This window comes from Penicillium lagena, assembly GCF_028827675.1.
Source record: "Penicillium lagena strain IBT 129212 chromosome Unknown utg000005l_segment0_segment0, whole genome shotgun sequence".
NCBI lineage: Eukaryota > Fungi > Ascomycota > Eurotiomycetes > Eurotiales > Aspergillaceae > Penicillium > Penicillium lagena.
The window spans coordinates 2,674,489-2,690,773 of NW_026623226.1; the positions used below are offsets into that span (position 1 = coordinate 2,674,489).

General features: G+C 53.2%; 6 protein-coding genes across 6 annotated transcripts; all 6 read right to left on the minus strand.

Moving 5' to 3' along the window:
* Positions 1-125: 125 nt before the first annotated feature.
* pex12 (ubiquitin-protein ligase peroxin 12) lies at positions 126-1,672 on the minus strand (the record flags this gene model as incomplete). Its single annotated transcript, XM_056979735.1, has 2 exons — positions 126-1,525; positions 1,615-1,672. 2 exons carry the CDS (start codon positions 1,670-1,672, stop codon positions 126-128), a joined length of 1,458 nt encoding a protein of 485 aa, XP_056832778.1.
* Positions 1,673-1,932: 260 nt separating this feature from the next.
* N7510_007811 (MFS transporter) lies at positions 1,933-3,464 on the minus strand (the record flags this gene model as incomplete). Its single annotated transcript, XM_056979736.1, has 2 exons — positions 1,933-3,124; positions 3,181-3,464. 2 exons carry the CDS (start codon positions 3,462-3,464, stop codon positions 1,933-1,935), a joined length of 1,476 nt encoding a protein of 491 aa, XP_056832779.1.
* A 612-nt stretch (positions 3,465-4,076) lies between these two features.
* N7510_007812 (uncharacterized protein) lies at positions 4,077-6,112 on the minus strand (the record flags this gene model as incomplete). The annotated part of the gene is made up of 5 exons (XM_056979737.1): positions 4,077-4,529; positions 4,582-4,721; positions 4,772-4,837; positions 4,893-5,864; positions 5,929-6,112. 5 exons carry the CDS (start codon positions 6,110-6,112, stop codon positions 4,077-4,079), a joined length of 1,815 nt encoding a protein of 604 aa, XP_056832780.1.
* Positions 6,113-7,368: 1,256 nt separating this feature from the next.
* Positions 7,369-9,417, minus strand: N7510_007813 (uncharacterized protein; the record flags this gene model as incomplete). The annotated part of the gene is made up of 1 exon (XM_056979738.1): positions 7,369-9,417. One exon carries the CDS (start codon positions 9,415-9,417, stop codon positions 7,369-7,371), a length of 2,049 nt encoding a protein of 682 aa, XP_056832781.1.
* A 909-nt stretch (positions 9,418-10,326) lies between these two features.
* N7510_007814 (coenzyme A transporter) lies at positions 10,327-11,670 on the minus strand (the record flags this gene model as incomplete). The annotated part of the gene is made up of 2 exons (XM_056979739.1): positions 10,327-11,334; positions 11,389-11,670. 2 exons carry the CDS (start codon positions 11,668-11,670, stop codon positions 10,327-10,329), a joined length of 1,290 nt encoding a protein of 429 aa, XP_056832782.1.
* Positions 11,671-12,563: 893 nt separating this feature from the next.
* Positions 12,564-16,110, minus strand: N7510_007815 (uncharacterized protein; the record flags this gene model as incomplete). The annotated part of the gene is made up of 7 exons (XM_056979740.1): positions 12,564-13,680; positions 13,732-15,326; positions 15,379-15,395; positions 15,452-15,554; positions 15,610-15,753; positions 15,811-16,014; positions 16,084-16,110. 7 exons carry the CDS (start codon positions 16,108-16,110, stop codon positions 12,564-12,566), a joined length of 3,207 nt encoding a protein of 1,068 aa, XP_056832783.1.
* Positions 16,111-16,285: the final 175 nt, after the last annotated feature.

The following is a 16,285-nucleotide window of genomic DNA, read 5'->3' on the forward strand; positions in this document are numbered from 1 at the left end:
TTAGTATTTTGTTCTAAGCATCAATTGCATTGCACTGTACACCATGCCGGACCTGGATCATCCTCGATCCAGTATGCAAATAATCATATACACAGGAAAAGGATAAGGTATATACAACAGTCAAATCAAATCAAAACCCTCCGCAGTCCCTCCGTACCACCCAGCACCCTCCGCCCCGTAACCGGACACCGACCCTTCCCACTCTCCCACTTCCCACCGCGCTTGCGCCATCCCACCTTCTCATCATCCTTAGGAACGGTCTCCTCATCAACACCTTCTTCCCCCTCCCCATCCATAAAATCCAACTGGCGTTGATGCTCGCCATTCAACCAGTGGAAAATACACACATAGCAGAACACATACCCTGTCTGACACGCCGTCGGGTTCACGAGCGCGCTCATGCACACGGGGCAGGTATTTGCGCTGGATGAGTCGGCTGGTGGCAACGGGACTGTGAAAATGGGGAGGAATGAAGAAGCGGAGATGGGGGGTTGGTTGCGGCGGGGAGATTTTAGGGCGGGTTTGAGGTCGGACGGGTTGGTTGGAGATGAGGTCTTCCTTTCTTTTTCTTTCTCCTTCTCCTTTGCGTCCTGCGCTGCTCGACGTCGTTCTTCAGGTGTGGTTAGACCGGACACCACGGGCGCGGGCAGGTCCAGGACCTCAGTGGCTTTGCGGGCTAGTTGTCGTGAGAAGTCGCTTGCGTGCCACCATTCCAGGAACTTGAGGGCGAATATTGAGGCCGGGAGGAAGTAGCGCAGCGAGGAGAGGAGTCGCGGGTAGAGGTTCTGCGGGCTCAGAAGACCCAGGAGGCCTGATCCAGGGCGCTGGGAGCGCGCAGCCCCGGGTCGGGACTTGGGGTCTAGAACTGCGGCGATGGCGCGGTGGTCTGCTGCGCCGAGTCGGCGGATGCGCGTTCCGATGAGCCAAAGGAAGGGCGAGGAGTATTTGGTGTTGTCGAAAAGGTAGGCCAGGTTGAAGGCCAGGACGGAGAAGTAGTATGCCGCGTTGACGGACGGGTAGACGTTCCGCAGGAACCACTTGTAGTAGGCGAACAGCCGCTGGCGCAGCGTCGGGTTGGGCGGCAGGTCCTCGCTGGGGTTATAGCGGGGGCCACCACCGATAGCCAATGCGGCCTGAGGTGCGGCGTGGATGTCGTATCCCTCGTCGAGCTTGCATTTCAAGTAGGGAATGCCTACAAGGACGAGCAGGTTCTTCCACACGTCGGCGGAGCGAAGCTTCAGAGCTTCGCGGACGGGGCCGGCGGCGCCGACTTGGGCGCGCGGGATCTCGCCATTTTCTGTGCGAAGGACGCGCTCGCGTTTTAGGGAGTAGAAGTTCTCAGTGAAGGAACCGCCGAAGGTGCGGAGGTAGTAGCGTTCGACGATGAAGGAAAGGACGGCGTAGACCTCGTCGTAGGAGTTGAGGATGCGGAGGAGGTAACGCGGGTGGCGGTGCGTTGCGACAGCAAGGAGGTAGCGCAGAGAGGGAGGAATCAAGTTTGATAGTTGTTGCTCTGCGAGAAGTTCTGGGATGGGGTCAGTGGCATGTTCGGTTCTCCGTGTCTGGGGTTCCGCGGACAAGGACGGCGAGGGCGAAGTGGACGGGAGAACTCACCGAAGAGCGAGGGCTTCGACTCGTCGAACTCCTGTTGAAGACTAGGCAGGTACTCCATTGTGAGGAGCACCGGGCATCGTCCAGGGATGGGAGTTGCGACGGACAGAGAGAGTTAGTTGAGGGAGGAAGAGAGAGATGAAGGCCGGATGGAGAGAGCCGAGGTCCATCGCAGTTTGATGCCTTAGGCACCACTTCTAAAGAGTTGTGTCAACTATAGCATCAACGGTCACTTTCAACTTCCGAGAACGGTAATGTATTTCTGTCATTTATTAGCCCACTTATCGCTTTGGGATTACTATTGAAGTCCATTTCATTTCATCACTCTTCAGGCACCAGTTTTGATAAACTGCGCAGCTGAGGACCGTACTTCATAAACAAGAACGGAACAGGGAGCAAGACCGCAGCCACCGCGCCAATAATAGAAACCGCCGGTCCAACATCCAGCGCTCTGATCATCGGCTTAGCCGCCAATGGAAGCCCCGTGGCCATAATACTCCGAAGGAAAGTAACCGCTGCCGTCGCACTCGCCGCATACAACCGATAGACGTCAATCAAGAAGTTCAGACACTGCTGGAATATACAATTGAACCCTGCCCCAATGAACATGGCCGCCAGACAAGGGAGGATCCAATGATGAGGCGGTTTCGCGGTCCACGCAAACCAAAACACGCCCACCACGAAGAAGATTGCCCCAAATGCCATTGGCGGTAATCGAGCTTCTGGAACGGGTCGGCCATTTGCAGCGCGAGAGATTTTATTGTAGTAGAATTGGTTCCAGATGTTAAGCCCAACCGCCGATATAACGCCGATCAACAGGGCCAGAAAGGGGAGCGAACCGACGAGGGGGTCCCATCCGCGGATATCTTGAAAGACAATTGGAAATACCTCGAGGGTGAGGTACATGACGCCGTACACGAACGCGGCGTAGAAGGCAATGCAGGTGACGATGGGCTCGGTGAGCAGCATTTTCCACGGTCGGGAGAGCTGCTTCGTCATGATTGAGTGGAAATCAAGTTCCAGGTGCTCGTGTGGATGATAATAGGCCGGGTTATTCGTTTCTTTGCGAAGGCGCTCTGCTTTTCGCTTCAATATGACTAACGGATACACCTCCGGCAGGAAGAAGTATGCCATGGTGAAAATGACAATCGACCAGATTGCCTGGATGTACTCGGTCCAACGCCAATTGAGATGAGGGTTGCGGAGAAGAGCCGCACCGATGATAGGGCCCAGTGATGGGCCGCCGTTCACTGCCACAGCATATAAACTGACGGCGATTCCGCGAGACTCTCGATTAAAAATATCCCCGAGTGCAGCAGAGACGTTGCTAATGGGGGCAGAGCCAAAGAACCCGGCGAAGAAACGCGTCAAAAAGACTGACGTTGCGTTCTTGCTTTCTGCAGTTCCGATTGAAAAGATTGCTTGACAGAACACGGGGGGCAGGATGCTCACTCGGCGACCCCAGATCTCTGAAATGGGCGCCCAGAGAATAGGGCCAAGTACGAAGCCGAGACTAATTCAGGAGTTAGCCAACTATATACACTAGCAAGAGCCTGGGGTATTAATCACAGATAGAGAGAAACATCAAGAACAGCAGCCTCGCTGTTCACGCCGATGTATCTTGCGATAGTGTCGTCGGCAGGCGTGGTAATACTCGAAGCCAAACTTCCCACTAAGGCGAGCATGCCCAACTGGAATGTAATCCAACATTTATATAGGACAGGCCAATTCTGGGGATTGGCGGGGTCATCCTGGTCAAACTTGACGAGATAATCCGGATCCAGGGCGCGTTGTTCTTTGCCTTCTGTACGCGGTGTTCTCCGGAGGGCGCTGATGGGCCATATTCGACCCATAATTGTTGCCAAACCAGGAGTTATTGTATGGCGTAGGTTTTGGCATGATGAAAAGACGTAATTATCTGATTGATTTATCATCAGAGAGTCGCTCGGCAATTGGATGCCGATGGGTGCGGAGAGATTTGCCAAATCTGTTATCGCCGCGACTAAGAGACTTAAGTAACCTCGGCCGACTCCGATGGATCAGGCTGGATGTTATGGTACGTACCTAATGGAATGCTGTACACATTCTTTACATGTAAATGTTCTTGGTAAACCTTTCAAGTACTCCCCCTAAAGGCCTTGTCTTAAGCAATTTATCCCTCCCCCTACAGCGATCCGATCAGGATGGCAGAAGTGATGCTTGATTACGAGGTCGATGTTGACCTTTCCACTGAATCTGACACTGAGCCAGACCCCTGATTGGAAGATAACCCCCCATTTATTTATTCTTGTAGAATAGTAATCTTATACAGAATCACAAAGCCAATTTCTCGAGCTGGTAGGTCTAAATAAAAAATGAGCAAAGAAAATATAGAAGTCCTTCTACTCGAAGCGAAGTATACAGTATGAACAAAAAAAAAAGTAAAACTATGAACATGTCGAACGTCTCTTATCGAAGAAGAGAGTTCAGTCCTGGAGCCACGGCGGCAGTCTGGCTTCCTTGGGAACCACGTGTCTCCGACGGACACGGGGGGCGATTGCGCTAGAGCTGGAGGTACTCTTTGGTGGAGGCGGAGGAGGAGGCGGCGGCGGCGGCGCCGGGTTGGATGTAATAGACGATGGTGGAGGCGGCTTGACTGTAGAAGAACCTGGCGGCGGCGCCCCAGCTGTGGTGGAACCTGGCGGCGGGACTGGACCTGACCCTGAAGACGGCGGAGCAGGCTGGCTTGTCCACGACGAGGGGCTAGGAATTGAGTACGGTGGGTAGGGGAATGACGACGAAGGAGCTGACGAGAAAGGAAGCGGTTTCGGTGATGTTACAGTGGGAGCCGTATACGACTGGGATGAGAATGATGCAGTTGGAGTAGTAACCCCGCCGTCGACTCCGGTACACCAGCTCGCAAACGTATGGACCCATGACTGATGATGGACATGTTAGTAGAGGATGTGAATGAGGCGAGCAAAGACCTACCCAAAGTGTTGCAGACAGGAGCGGACTCTCTGTGCCATCTTCGTACAATGCCTCTCCAATGAGGTTGACGCCAGCTGATGGAGTGTATTTCAAGGCTGCGTGTTGGTCCCCTACCTGATTGGGGCAGGCATCGCCACTTGCTATGTTGGATTAGTGGGACGTTCGATCTGCAATATAGACAATGACGTACTCTCTGTATAGCCCACGGTTGCACCATAGAAACCCTGGAGATCCAAGCCAGCTTCGAATCCATGGTCTATCGTACCGTCAGAACATGAGGGAAGTCACTCCAGCCAAGAATAAAGACTTACCCAAGGCTTCCAATGACAGCATAAGCTTAGCATCGAGGTTGACTTGGAAAGAGCCGCTGAGGCCAGCACTGAAGGTCAAGTCCTTTTGTTCCCACGTTGTCTCCCACCCATTCGAATCGGAGCCGGGGTCCAACAGGTCAACCGTCAACGATCCCGAATCCGCAACATTCATAACTCCTCCGCCTGTGACTGAAGCAACGCCCTTGAGGGGACCTATAGAGGCACCCAATGAAAACTCGATGTTGGGGCCCAGGCTCAGAAGACCATCTCCGAACGATACTCCATCGAGGGGGATCGTCCCCAAAGATATCGGATCTGGCTTAATACTACCCGTTAGAGCTGCAGAAACTCCTAGTGTGGGCTCGTATGTGAAAGAGACTCCTTTGGGAGACAGGATAAGTTCAATATCATGCGGGATATCCAGCCATGTTTTGATGTGGAAGTCAAAATCAAGGTCTCCCTTCGTGCCGCAGCCAATGCAGTCGTATGTCAATTTGAAATCACCGCTGCCCAGGCTGATATGGCTGAGCGGTATCCCTGCTTCGATATCAAATGTGAAGCTCTTGTCCCAATCGCGCTTGGTCGAGGCAGGGCGGCCGCTGACGTAGAGCTCGTATGAATGAGAGGACTTGCTCCAGGTAGAGACTTCGCCAATCGTCTTGATCGTGTTGGCCTTCTCATCAAACTCAACATTTTTGACAACGAACGGGAGCCGTTCTTCGTTCCACTTGCAGTGGCCCTTTCCAGCAACAAGCAGGAAGGTGTGTTTTTCTTGCTCGTTGACCCATTTCCAGGCCTCAGTCCCGTAGTGGAAGGCCTTCTCGTCCTCGAACTTCATGGTCATGCTATTCTTGGTGCACTCGGTTGACTTCAACAGAGGGTAAAACTTCTCCATGGCGATGATGCTTTCGTGTTTTCCAGGCATGAAGGTTGTGAAGTTCCCCAGGCCGTATTTGCCCTTTGCACTAAGACCTGTGAGTGATGCCTGTGAGTCTCTTACTTCATGTAGTATGGAGGTCCCCAGTGATGAACTTACCACCCCATAGGAAGGTCTCGACATTGCGAAGATCCAGTTTAGTGTAATCGCTGTCACGGGCACCAATAAGGCCCTCTTCATACTCGAGCATATCAATAGGCTCGAGAACATGGGCCGAGCAGACTTGAGTCAAAAGAGCGGATGCCAGGCCATAGGCCAGCCAGGAAAGGTGCTGAACACCCATTTTCAAACAACGAGAGGCAGCAGCTCTTTGTTGCTACAAAAGGAGTGGAAATCTGATGGTTGAAACAAAGCCCCAGAAGTCTGCACAGAGCCTCCTTTATACACCAAGACCAGATGATCTCGGAGCGGGTTTGCACAACGTCGTAGAAATACGAGCAACAAACTGAACTGCCAGAAACGAAACTCGCGCAATAACCACGTTTTTGGAAGTTTAATATGACCCTTGATCATCGTGTTGTTCCATCGGCCGTCGATCCCTGCCCGTTGATAAACGGCGATCCTTCGTGTTCCTGAGCATGGCCCCCAACGATGGAGAAATCGCAGCCAACTAAAACCCGAGGATTTCAGTCATGGCTCAGATAAGCTCTGGGCATGCATTAATTTTGTTACATAGCGTGTTTCACAGCCCCTCCCAAGGAAGAGAGCCTTGCCGTCTCGTATTATACCCAGACTTATCGCGCTCCGAGCATGGTCCATACGATGGCTTCCGGCTAGGGATGCATGTGGCAGATCTATAGTTAGGCCTGCGGATAACACTGCCTCCCCTATCACATCTTGTCACAGTGCGGCTCGTATCCGTCGAAGTCTATCTGCAAGGAACGGCGGGAGAAGAAAATGTTCCTAAAATATTTTTCCCGTGACTACCACAAGTCATTCTCAGCCTTCTCAGGAAGATAATACGATTCTTTCCAGATGCAGAGTCGTAGTCCAAGCCAAGTCATCTACCTAGTAGTAAGTTTCAGCTATGTCCACAGCCTCCTGAGATCGACTAGTGCGACGCCATTTCGGTTGCATCTGGACTGCGTAAATCTTCCACGTGGGGGGATCTCGCTAAGTAGATAATCCCCAATAATGATGAATGTGGCAAATAAGAAAGGGATTGCGCTGTTCTCAGAGTTCTCAAAGTGGAAACAGGTCTAGAAAATACAGCAATAATGCAAAACTGAGCGAAGAAACATTGTCATGCACATCCTCAAGAGAAAACCTCCAGGGCATATTCCCCTTTGGTATTTAATGCTTAATACGTTCTTCATCACGGCAGACTGGCTGGCATATTTTCAGAAAGAAAAACACTTGAGTCTAATACTAATGTGAGAACAAACAGCAGGATTCAAAAACAAGTCCTTCCTCGGATGCCTCAAGCTGCGTTTATGGTGATAGAGAAAGAAAAAACTTAATACTGGTCTAGGGTTGAGTACATACAAGTACATACAGTGAAAGATGGGTTATTATACATGAAGCCTCGCCAATCATCCATCATTTCGCAAGAGCTGTGGTGCAACTGTCATAGACATGCGAAAAGACACTCGGAACAGCATCAGCTGGCCGGTCGTTGACGCCCGGCTCAGCCACCAGGATACAGTGCATGATGGTAGACACGATCGGGCCCTCCAGCTGAATCGCGGGGGATTCGTGGGCCATCTGCGGCACCCACATAGACAGACAGTCTCGAGCTCGTCGCTCATCGCCCAGTTCCACGTGCAACTGGAACAGCTGTAGATAGTCATCCTGCGTGCGACCACTTCCCTTCAATGGTATTTGGCGCCACAGCCGCCAAAATCCATCAAAGTCTCCGTGCTGGAACATGGTCACCATAAGGCGGCGTGCCTGCTCCGGTTCGAAGGGGAGGTCGACTGCGGATACGAGCTTGGACACTCGGGCCAGAGCCTCGCGTTGAGACTGGCTTCTGGCATACCCTGCCATCATCTGCGCATTGCCCTCTGGATCCTCCAGGTTCAGTTCTGGCTCCGGAAACGCTGCGTCTGATTTGCTTGGAATGCCGATTGCACGATAGAACATTTCGAATATGCCCATGGTCAAAATCGGTACACCGCGGAGGCTGAGACGGTCCAATACACATAGCGCTAGTTCCACGTCGGCGTCCGGGGTGTATTCCATCTCAGAAGTAGAGCCTTCCACATACGGTCGGGTTAAGAGAGCAGAAACAACTTCGAAACCAAGTTCATCAGGAATGTCATATCCTTGGTGCAGGAAATCCGAGAACTCGTTGAATAATGCTTCTTTGCTGTAAGCCGGGTGTCGTCGAGAAGTGGCGATGGAAAGCAGCCGCAATCGGGCCACGGCCAAATCATGCGCGGATGAGTGGCCAGTGTAGAAAAGCCGTAGGAAAAGAGTAGATTCTCGGTCATTTGGCCCACTCCCTAGCTCATTTTGTACACTGGCTTCGGGGAGTTCGGACAGCATCTTAAGCAGAGATGCCGGAGTCATCTCGGATGAAACAGATTGAGTGGTAGGCGGGTCTAGGGACGGGGGGTGTAATTCAGACAAGCGAACCGAAGGACTAGAGTCGGTCACTGCGAGCCGACGATCTGTATGAAAGCTCCTCTTCTGGACGGTGGAAGTGCTGACTGCACCAGACGCTGGCGCACTGCTTGTGGGTTCTCGAAGCTTTTTCCGCTCCGCTCGGTCCAGGGTACCCTGCCAAAGCCCGTCAAGGTCGATATCGGCCCTCTTTTCCTCGGTGAAAACCTGGACAACCACGCTAGTACCGGTTTCGACATCTCCAAACCCCTCAAATCCAGCAGAGGCGAGCTGTGACGTGGGAGAGCCCTTATCCACAACACCGGCATTCACACAAATCCAGCCCGTGGTGATGCCGTCATCCTTTTCGTCCAGCATAGCACCAGCCTGGCTGGCCGCGCGCGCCCGCTTGGCCTTGCGCCGGAGTTTGATCTTCAGTTCGTTGCGGCCCAGCAACCCATCTGCATATGGAGATAGCTTATATTGGCTTCGCAGCCACCGACAAAGACGATCCGCGGAGACATTCAGGTGCTTTACACTGCGCGCGGTTCCGAGGATCATAATGACATTGGCGCCCAGGGCTGCGGGAACGTCAAGATCCCGCAGGTCAAAGAGTTTCAGGTCATCTAAGCCAAGGTCCTTGTATGTATACTCGAGGAGGACTGGAAGCATCTCTGGCGCGTTGTCCGGGATTTGCGGGAGATGCTCGGCGGACACTGGGCGAGATTCAGTGGCTGGTGACTCTTCCTGCAGATACCACGGAACATGTTTCGACGCAGATTCGTCGGGTTTTGTTTGAGATTCTTCTCTGGCCGGTAGCTGAATATCGGGGCGATGCGATGGGGAATCAGAGCGCAGTGGGCTTTTAACGGAGAAGGCTCTGGTGCCGGGGATAGGAGGCGCGACAGCAAATCGTGGCATAGGTACACCGGATATCGACATGAAGACTCGGAGGGCCTCATTGCGACAGGAATGGCACACGGCCCCCCGAAGAAGTGCGCGGTTCATAGCGAGATGATGAGCGGACGGAGAAATTCCAGCCATCGCTGCTGATTGTCGATAACCTGGGTGCAAACAGTGCAAACAGATGTATATAATTCTTAACTACTGCAGGCAAGGAGAGAGGTTTGAGATGCTACATGCCTTCTCCTCATCATTTATGATATCAGCTCGTTGACCAATAGCTCTCAAGGTTACCGAATCTTGATGCTGATCTTACTGACTCCGTGCTCTGCCCTTCCGAAAATGCCACGCAAAGGTAACCGCATAAACAAGGGGACAAGAACCCGTAAGGTAACAACCATTTCCTCCAACGAGTTCAATCCCTCAAACTCCAGACGCATCACCGATCCTAACTGCCGTACACCACCAGGCAACCTCCCAGAGCAGTGGCCTCATCGCTTCCGGAACTTCTCGCTCATGAAACCTGCAACAACATGGCGCTGTATCGACAGAACAAGTTGGCCTCCCTTGTCGATAATTTCCGAGCTATCTCCACAAAAAGAACGCTTTCAAGCTCCTTGACTTCGAGCCCGACGAAACGTCAGCGCTGGGAGGTAACAGTTGATCCGGAAGAAATACCCCGGACCAACAACTTTCCGGACCATCCTAGCACCACCGACTTATTCTTCGATGGCCCAGATTGTCACTACTCTACCACTTCGCTCACGATCTATCTCACCAGAGAAAGAGTTTCAACTTGCAAGACTAGTTATAGGGCAGATGATGTGCCTAAAAATGAAATTGTATGTGGGATGGGTATGTCAGCCAACCTTAGTGCCGAAAAAGCCTCCATGAAAAATTGTAGTCCACCCAACGCCAATAGTAGTATAAACCACTCGGGAATCATATCCAATTCCAAAAGAATAACAAGCCCCGGGGCGATATTCTATCCAACCCCGAGATATTCGTAGTATATGCAGAATGAAGAAAAAAAGAAGAGAAAGGGCCAGGTTAAATCCCCAGCGACCACTTCAATCGCTCATAGACAAAGAAACTCGTCGCGACCATGGGCACGACTTTGAGATACCCAATCGTCAACCCAACCCAGTACCCACGGAACCCCTTCTCAAGCCAGATCTTAGACGCCGTCTCGACGATACCCAGTCGGCGCCCATCCCCCACCGCGCCACCGACCTGCATCCGCCGCCGGATCACCTCGAGCGGATACGAAGAAGTCTGCGAGACCAGGCCGGCGAGCGCGCCGGAGGACAGCTCCGCCGCGGCTGTGAGCTGGGGTCTGCGCGAGCCCTTTTTGGCGCGCGTTGATTCCGACTCGGGGAGGGTTGTGTATTGAGCGACGGCCGGGTGCCGTAGCCAGTCGCCTACTGTGTCATGGGTGAGGAAGGACATCCCGGCGTATGGTAGCATCCCCAGGATCGTGGGGCCGAAGCCGCGGTAGAAATTGGCGAACCCGGAGCGCGGAACGACTTTGCCGACGGTTGAGGAAACGGTTTCGGAGGTAGCAACGGTTGCTGATTGCGTGCTTGCTGCTGCTGCGGATGCTGCTCCTCCCCCTCCGGCTGCAGGACCGGTTGATGGCGGTACTACTCGCTCATGGTAAATCTGTCGACAGATGTCCGTGAGAGACGAGCGAGACGTCCGTTTAGTTTCGAAAGCCAGTCGTACCCGGACCAACTCTAATGGATAAGTGAAAAACACAGAGGTAACGCCAGCCAAACTGCCCGACACCAGTCGACGGATAGCCGTCTCCTTGTTTGGCGACGGAATTATGACCGCGCGGATCTGTTCGTATGCGAGGAATTTGATGGCGGCGTAGGGGAAGATACGGAGGAGAGTGGCAGAGTGGCCCTTGAACAGGCCTGATGTGCCTTCGTAGCGCTTGATGTCGCGGAGTGCAGCGGCCAGACCGGACCAGCTGCTGGTGTATTTGGCGAAATGGGGGTTTGATGCTTGAAAGAGGATCTTGACGCGGTCTAGCGGTGCCACCACGGTTTTGGCCTATCCTCCTCGTCAGTACCTAGCATACATCTGACACACACGATTAGAACTTACAGCACAACCCGCCAGACCTCCCGCTAACCCGCTCCTTAATACATAATCCAAGCTCCGTTTGTGCTGCTGGGTCGACCCGCGACTCCTATTTTTTTGCTCTTCGTCGACGACGTTCGCCGACTGCACATGCGCAGGAGACGGCTGCGGGTGCGCGATCCCACTCATCGGAAGATCAGGCTGTGGGCTGGCGGACTGCGGTGGTGGGCGAGGCTGGCGTGACTGGGTGGTGGTGGTGAAGACGGTCGAATCGGACTGCGCATGATCCGGGATACCAGCCGACATAAAGGGAAAGGAGACAATTGCTATCCAAAGCGTGATGCCAGTGCTAAAAAGACGGTGGGTGGGTGGAGAGCAGTAACACACGACCGTCGCTCCCGCGGTTAGTTTTCGCTCGTGATCGCGATTGACGAAGATCTGAAAAAAATAAAAGCTTCGACTATCGGGTGCGCATCTGCAGTGGGCGGATTAGAATAGCAGGAAGCGGGTTCGCGAGAATATACATACCCCTTAGCTGGGGGAGAAGAATAGAGACAAAAGAAAGCAACGGCGAGGAGGCAAGGTTGTGTGTCTTGCTTGGCCCGCTGACGTCGGGCCAGTGGCTCCGTACCGGCTGTATCGGTTATCCGTGGCAAGAATGAGTAATGCGGAAGAGGTGAATCGGGGCGAATCGCTCTGCCAGGTCAGGTGACTGTGAGGTACACGGCAAGTTAGGGAGGGTTTAGGTAAGTGGGAGAAAGAATTCGAGCAATTACCATATGTGCCTTGTTTTATTCGTATATTTGCTCCTATAGGTACTCTACCCATTCATTGTGAGGTCGACTTGGGACAACACCGTCTCCTTGTGAACCCGACTGGCGGCCCGCCGGTAAGCGGTAACGTACTGGTACAACGTGCCGAGGGGTAATGTCGGGATCGCCGAAGCATCTACTACATCTATAGGAGAAGTGTACAAGAGAGAAAGAGAAAGACGGTAGACAGAAGAAAAAAGGGTAAGGAACAAACAACCCCCAATGCTAAAAAGCACGACGCCGACTACTCCGCCTGTCCACGACCAAAATGCTGCTCGGGATGGATTGTGTACATACAAAAGGAGGGCCGGTGAGATGTGAGATGAGAAAGGAGAAGGAGAAAACAAATTCGTGGTCACGTCGCTCATGTTGGCGGGGGCGAGAGCTCTAAAAGTTGTGCCGCGAGTCTGAGCGGTTCATGCCCCGACCGCCACGACCTCCCCGGCCTCCTCGGCCTCCTCTGGTCGGCTTGGTGATCTCGCGCGTATCGTCGGTGTTGCGCTTGGTCCGCTTGGCTGGCCGCTCCGGGTCAACGTGAAGATGTCCGTCTGCAGACAAGGCGGTGGTATTTCGCCAGCGGAGACAGCGCAGGCCACGCTCGTTCACGTCCACGTAGGTCTTGGTGCGCGTCGTCACTCGTTTGGCTGGCAATTCCTCGGACTCGGCCCGTTCGGCGGTCTCGGTTAGGTACGCCTTGCGGTTGTCCATGTACTTGATGATGGCGTGGCGCTGGAGCTGGAGCTCCTTCAGCAGCTTGCACTCGCGGTTACCGCGCGGGTCGAGCCACTCGATCAGCTGGTCCACCGATTCGCTGTCCTCGTAGTATCCCCATTCACGGGCGTTCGACACGTGTGTCGGTCCTTCCTCGTGCTTCTTGCGTTCAGCGGGTGTGGTCTGGAAATGCTTCTGGTACTGTTTCCGTTGCTCGTCCGTCACTTCAATAAAGCCCACTCGCTCCATGTCGTCGGGACCCTGGACCCAAAGGCGGCCGTTGGCATAGCGTGCCTCAGACGTTGAGCTGTTTGGCATACCCTCGTACGGCATCGCGTTACGCTCAAACCACCAGTATCGGTTGCAGAACCGATCTAGCCCCAGGCAGCGTGTCCGCGGGCAATCCGCCTCGCGTAGATCGTTGTCACAGATCTCAATCTGCTCCTCTAGTTTATCGATCTTGGCCTTCTGCTCCTCGATCTTCTTGAGGACCTTCTGGTACTGCTTGGAGCCCTTCGGCTGTTTGGCCAGTTGCTCCTTTCGCTTCTGCTCTTCTTCCTGTTTCCGCTTGCGCTCAAGGGCTCGGTCCATGCCTCCGCGTAACGCGCGAGGCCGGGCCGTTTCTTCGTCCTCGGTGTCCACAGGAATCTCAGAGTCTCCATCTATACCGGTTATCTTTGAATCGTCCAGTTCCTCCTCCACTTCGGCTACCTCAGGCACGGGTGTTGGGGATTTCTCCCGTTCCGGCTGCAGAGCTTTACGCTCCTGATGGAGTTGACGAAGTTCGACCAGACTATAGATGTATTAGTATTTTGCCCAGCAATCACCGCCACGGAATACTTACGCTGCTTTGCGCGCTTTCTGGTGCTCGATCTTCTCCTTGCGGAACTCCGTCATCTGGTTGCTGCATTCCTCTAGGTAATTCCGGATCGCCTTAGTCTCCAAACTCAGTATACAGATCGTCTGAAGCGCCTTCGCTCGCAAGTTGATATCAAGGGTGGCATATTGATTCCGTGCAGTCTGTTGCGTAGGTTCCTCATCGAGAGGAGCGAGATGCTTGAGGATGTCGTTGCAAGTCTTTTCCAAGCGGGGACGGACGGACAGTTGGTGTAGGAGGCCAACCATCACCACCTCCCATCCGCCATTGCGAAAGTCCCGTTTCCGGAGACGCTCGATCCATCCATAGTCTTGCAGCATCTCGACAGCACGGTGGATTTTTTGCTCATCTGGCGAATCCCGACCTATTTGTGCTTTCAAATCATCGGCTTCTTGCTTGGCCAAGCTTCCGCGCGTGGTCATTCGGGCCTCTGGTTCGACATCCAGGTGGTCCTCTTCCTTCGTTTCTTCTTCTTCTTCTCCTTCTTCTTCTTCTTCCTCCTCCTCTTCATCTGTGTTGTCGGATTCGTCGACTGGGAGATCTGGGAGAGAGACCTGAACAGCACCGCCAGCATCATTCTTTTCATTGACAAGCTTTTTCAGAACCGCGCAATGCATCTCCACAAAGAGCTCACAGTCGATTTCTTCGGAGGAGAAACGCATCGCTTGGAGAAAATCGTCGAAGGTAAAGGAGTCGAGATGGAAGACCTCGCAGTAAACATTTAGAGTATCCCAGGTCTCCAGGAGTAATCCTACAGATTCCGGTTCCAAATCATCTGGCAAGAGATCCTCATCTCCTTCGTCATCATGTTCGCTCAGCATCAAAAACTTCAACGTCGGCCGATGAGTCTTGTCAGTCCTAGGAGGTAGCTCCAGATCTTCAATAGGGTATTTGATCGGTGGTGGTGATGGAGGTCTTGACATCTCGTTTTTAATGACCACTGATGGTGGCAAAGGAATCTTGTTGCCTTTTCGTGCTGCTGCCGGGTGGGAAAGGAGGAAAGACGGGTTCCCATTCAGAGAACGCTGGTACTCTTGATACTGAGCGTCCCGCGATTTCGCCATATCCTGTGCCGATATCTTTGACTTTTGCCCCTTGAATGCTGGTTTTAACTCGGGGAGCTGTTGGGACGAGAAGAACCCGAAAAAGCCTTCCTGGTCGGCCTTCTTCATCGCCTTCTTTTCGGCCACTCTGGCACCATACTGAAGGTGTTTGGGCACCTCCATCGGAATCTTGTACTCCTCGGCAACAGAGGCCTTGACCAGCCAGGGTGCGCCAGCCCATGACTCTCGGGTGACATTATTTTTGATGAAGCCGCGCAGCATCAGCTTGGTAAACGATTTCCGATCACGGGTGATATGGTCCTGGTCCAGCAGAGCTTCCTCATCCGGCCTGTCCAAAATCTTGACCAGATATGTGGCATAGGCTGGTGTTTTGATGGTTCCATCGGCGTATAACTGCTCTGAGAAATTGACCTTGTCCCTAATTATACCATGAAGGCGACCGCCATCTTCCAGCAGAATTAGGACTTGTTCTCCGGGATAAAAGTCCTGTTTGAATTCCTGTTGTTGTTAGCGTATTTTTGTAAAGGAGATGGCGACTTGGATATCTCACTTCGTATATTTCATCCACTAGATGAAAATGTCAGTTCAGCCTTGAAATTTCCGGCAAACAAAGAGCAACATACCCAAGTTGTCAACCCTCGATACCGTTGAAAACTGAATCCTGCGCAATATGGGCTCTCTCAGCGCGTCCGGGAACATGTTGTTCACCTCGCGCGATTCCTCCATCTGACGAAAAACAGTCTCAGTGCCGGTCCGTATTCTGTCCATGGCCACGACATACCTCGCTCCGGAGCGCCTCAAAAAATGTCAATCCCGAGTGACCCGTGATCTCGCAGATGAATCGACGCTGCTTGTAGAAGTCCATCCGCTGGAGATATGGTTCATAGCTGGTGAAGACCTCATTGGTCTCGGGAACCACCCAGACCTGGGAGAAAAGCCAAAGTTTAGCCAGGGCTGCTGGGATGGTGGTGGATAGACATACCTCGGAACTGTCATCGTCAATGACGGGTCGCGGAAGGTATACAACGGGTTTTCGTTTGAATAACACCTGGCACGCGATGTGAGCCTCGTGTACCACGCAGCAACATGCTTCGCCTCTCTCTAGCGTATTTCCCACCAAGAACCTCCGGGATCGCATACCATTATCCTTATCACTCGAGCGGACACGCGCCCAGTCTACCGGAGACTATCGGAGGCGGAATCGATCATGGACTGACTAGATCGCGGATCGAGCTGGTCAGTAAACGAAGTGGACCCGGTTGGGGGTGGTTGCGACGGGCATATGGCCGCGTTGGGGTGAGAGATGAGCGGGAGGCGACGGGACCCCGCGAGAGATGCGCGGCCGCAACTGTTTTCGATGAGGTTGTGGTTGTTGGGGTGGTACTCGCGTCACAACCAGGTACCAACACGCGGTCACAGTCGAGGGGGCTGCGTCCTTGGGAGTTGAGCAGTGCAAG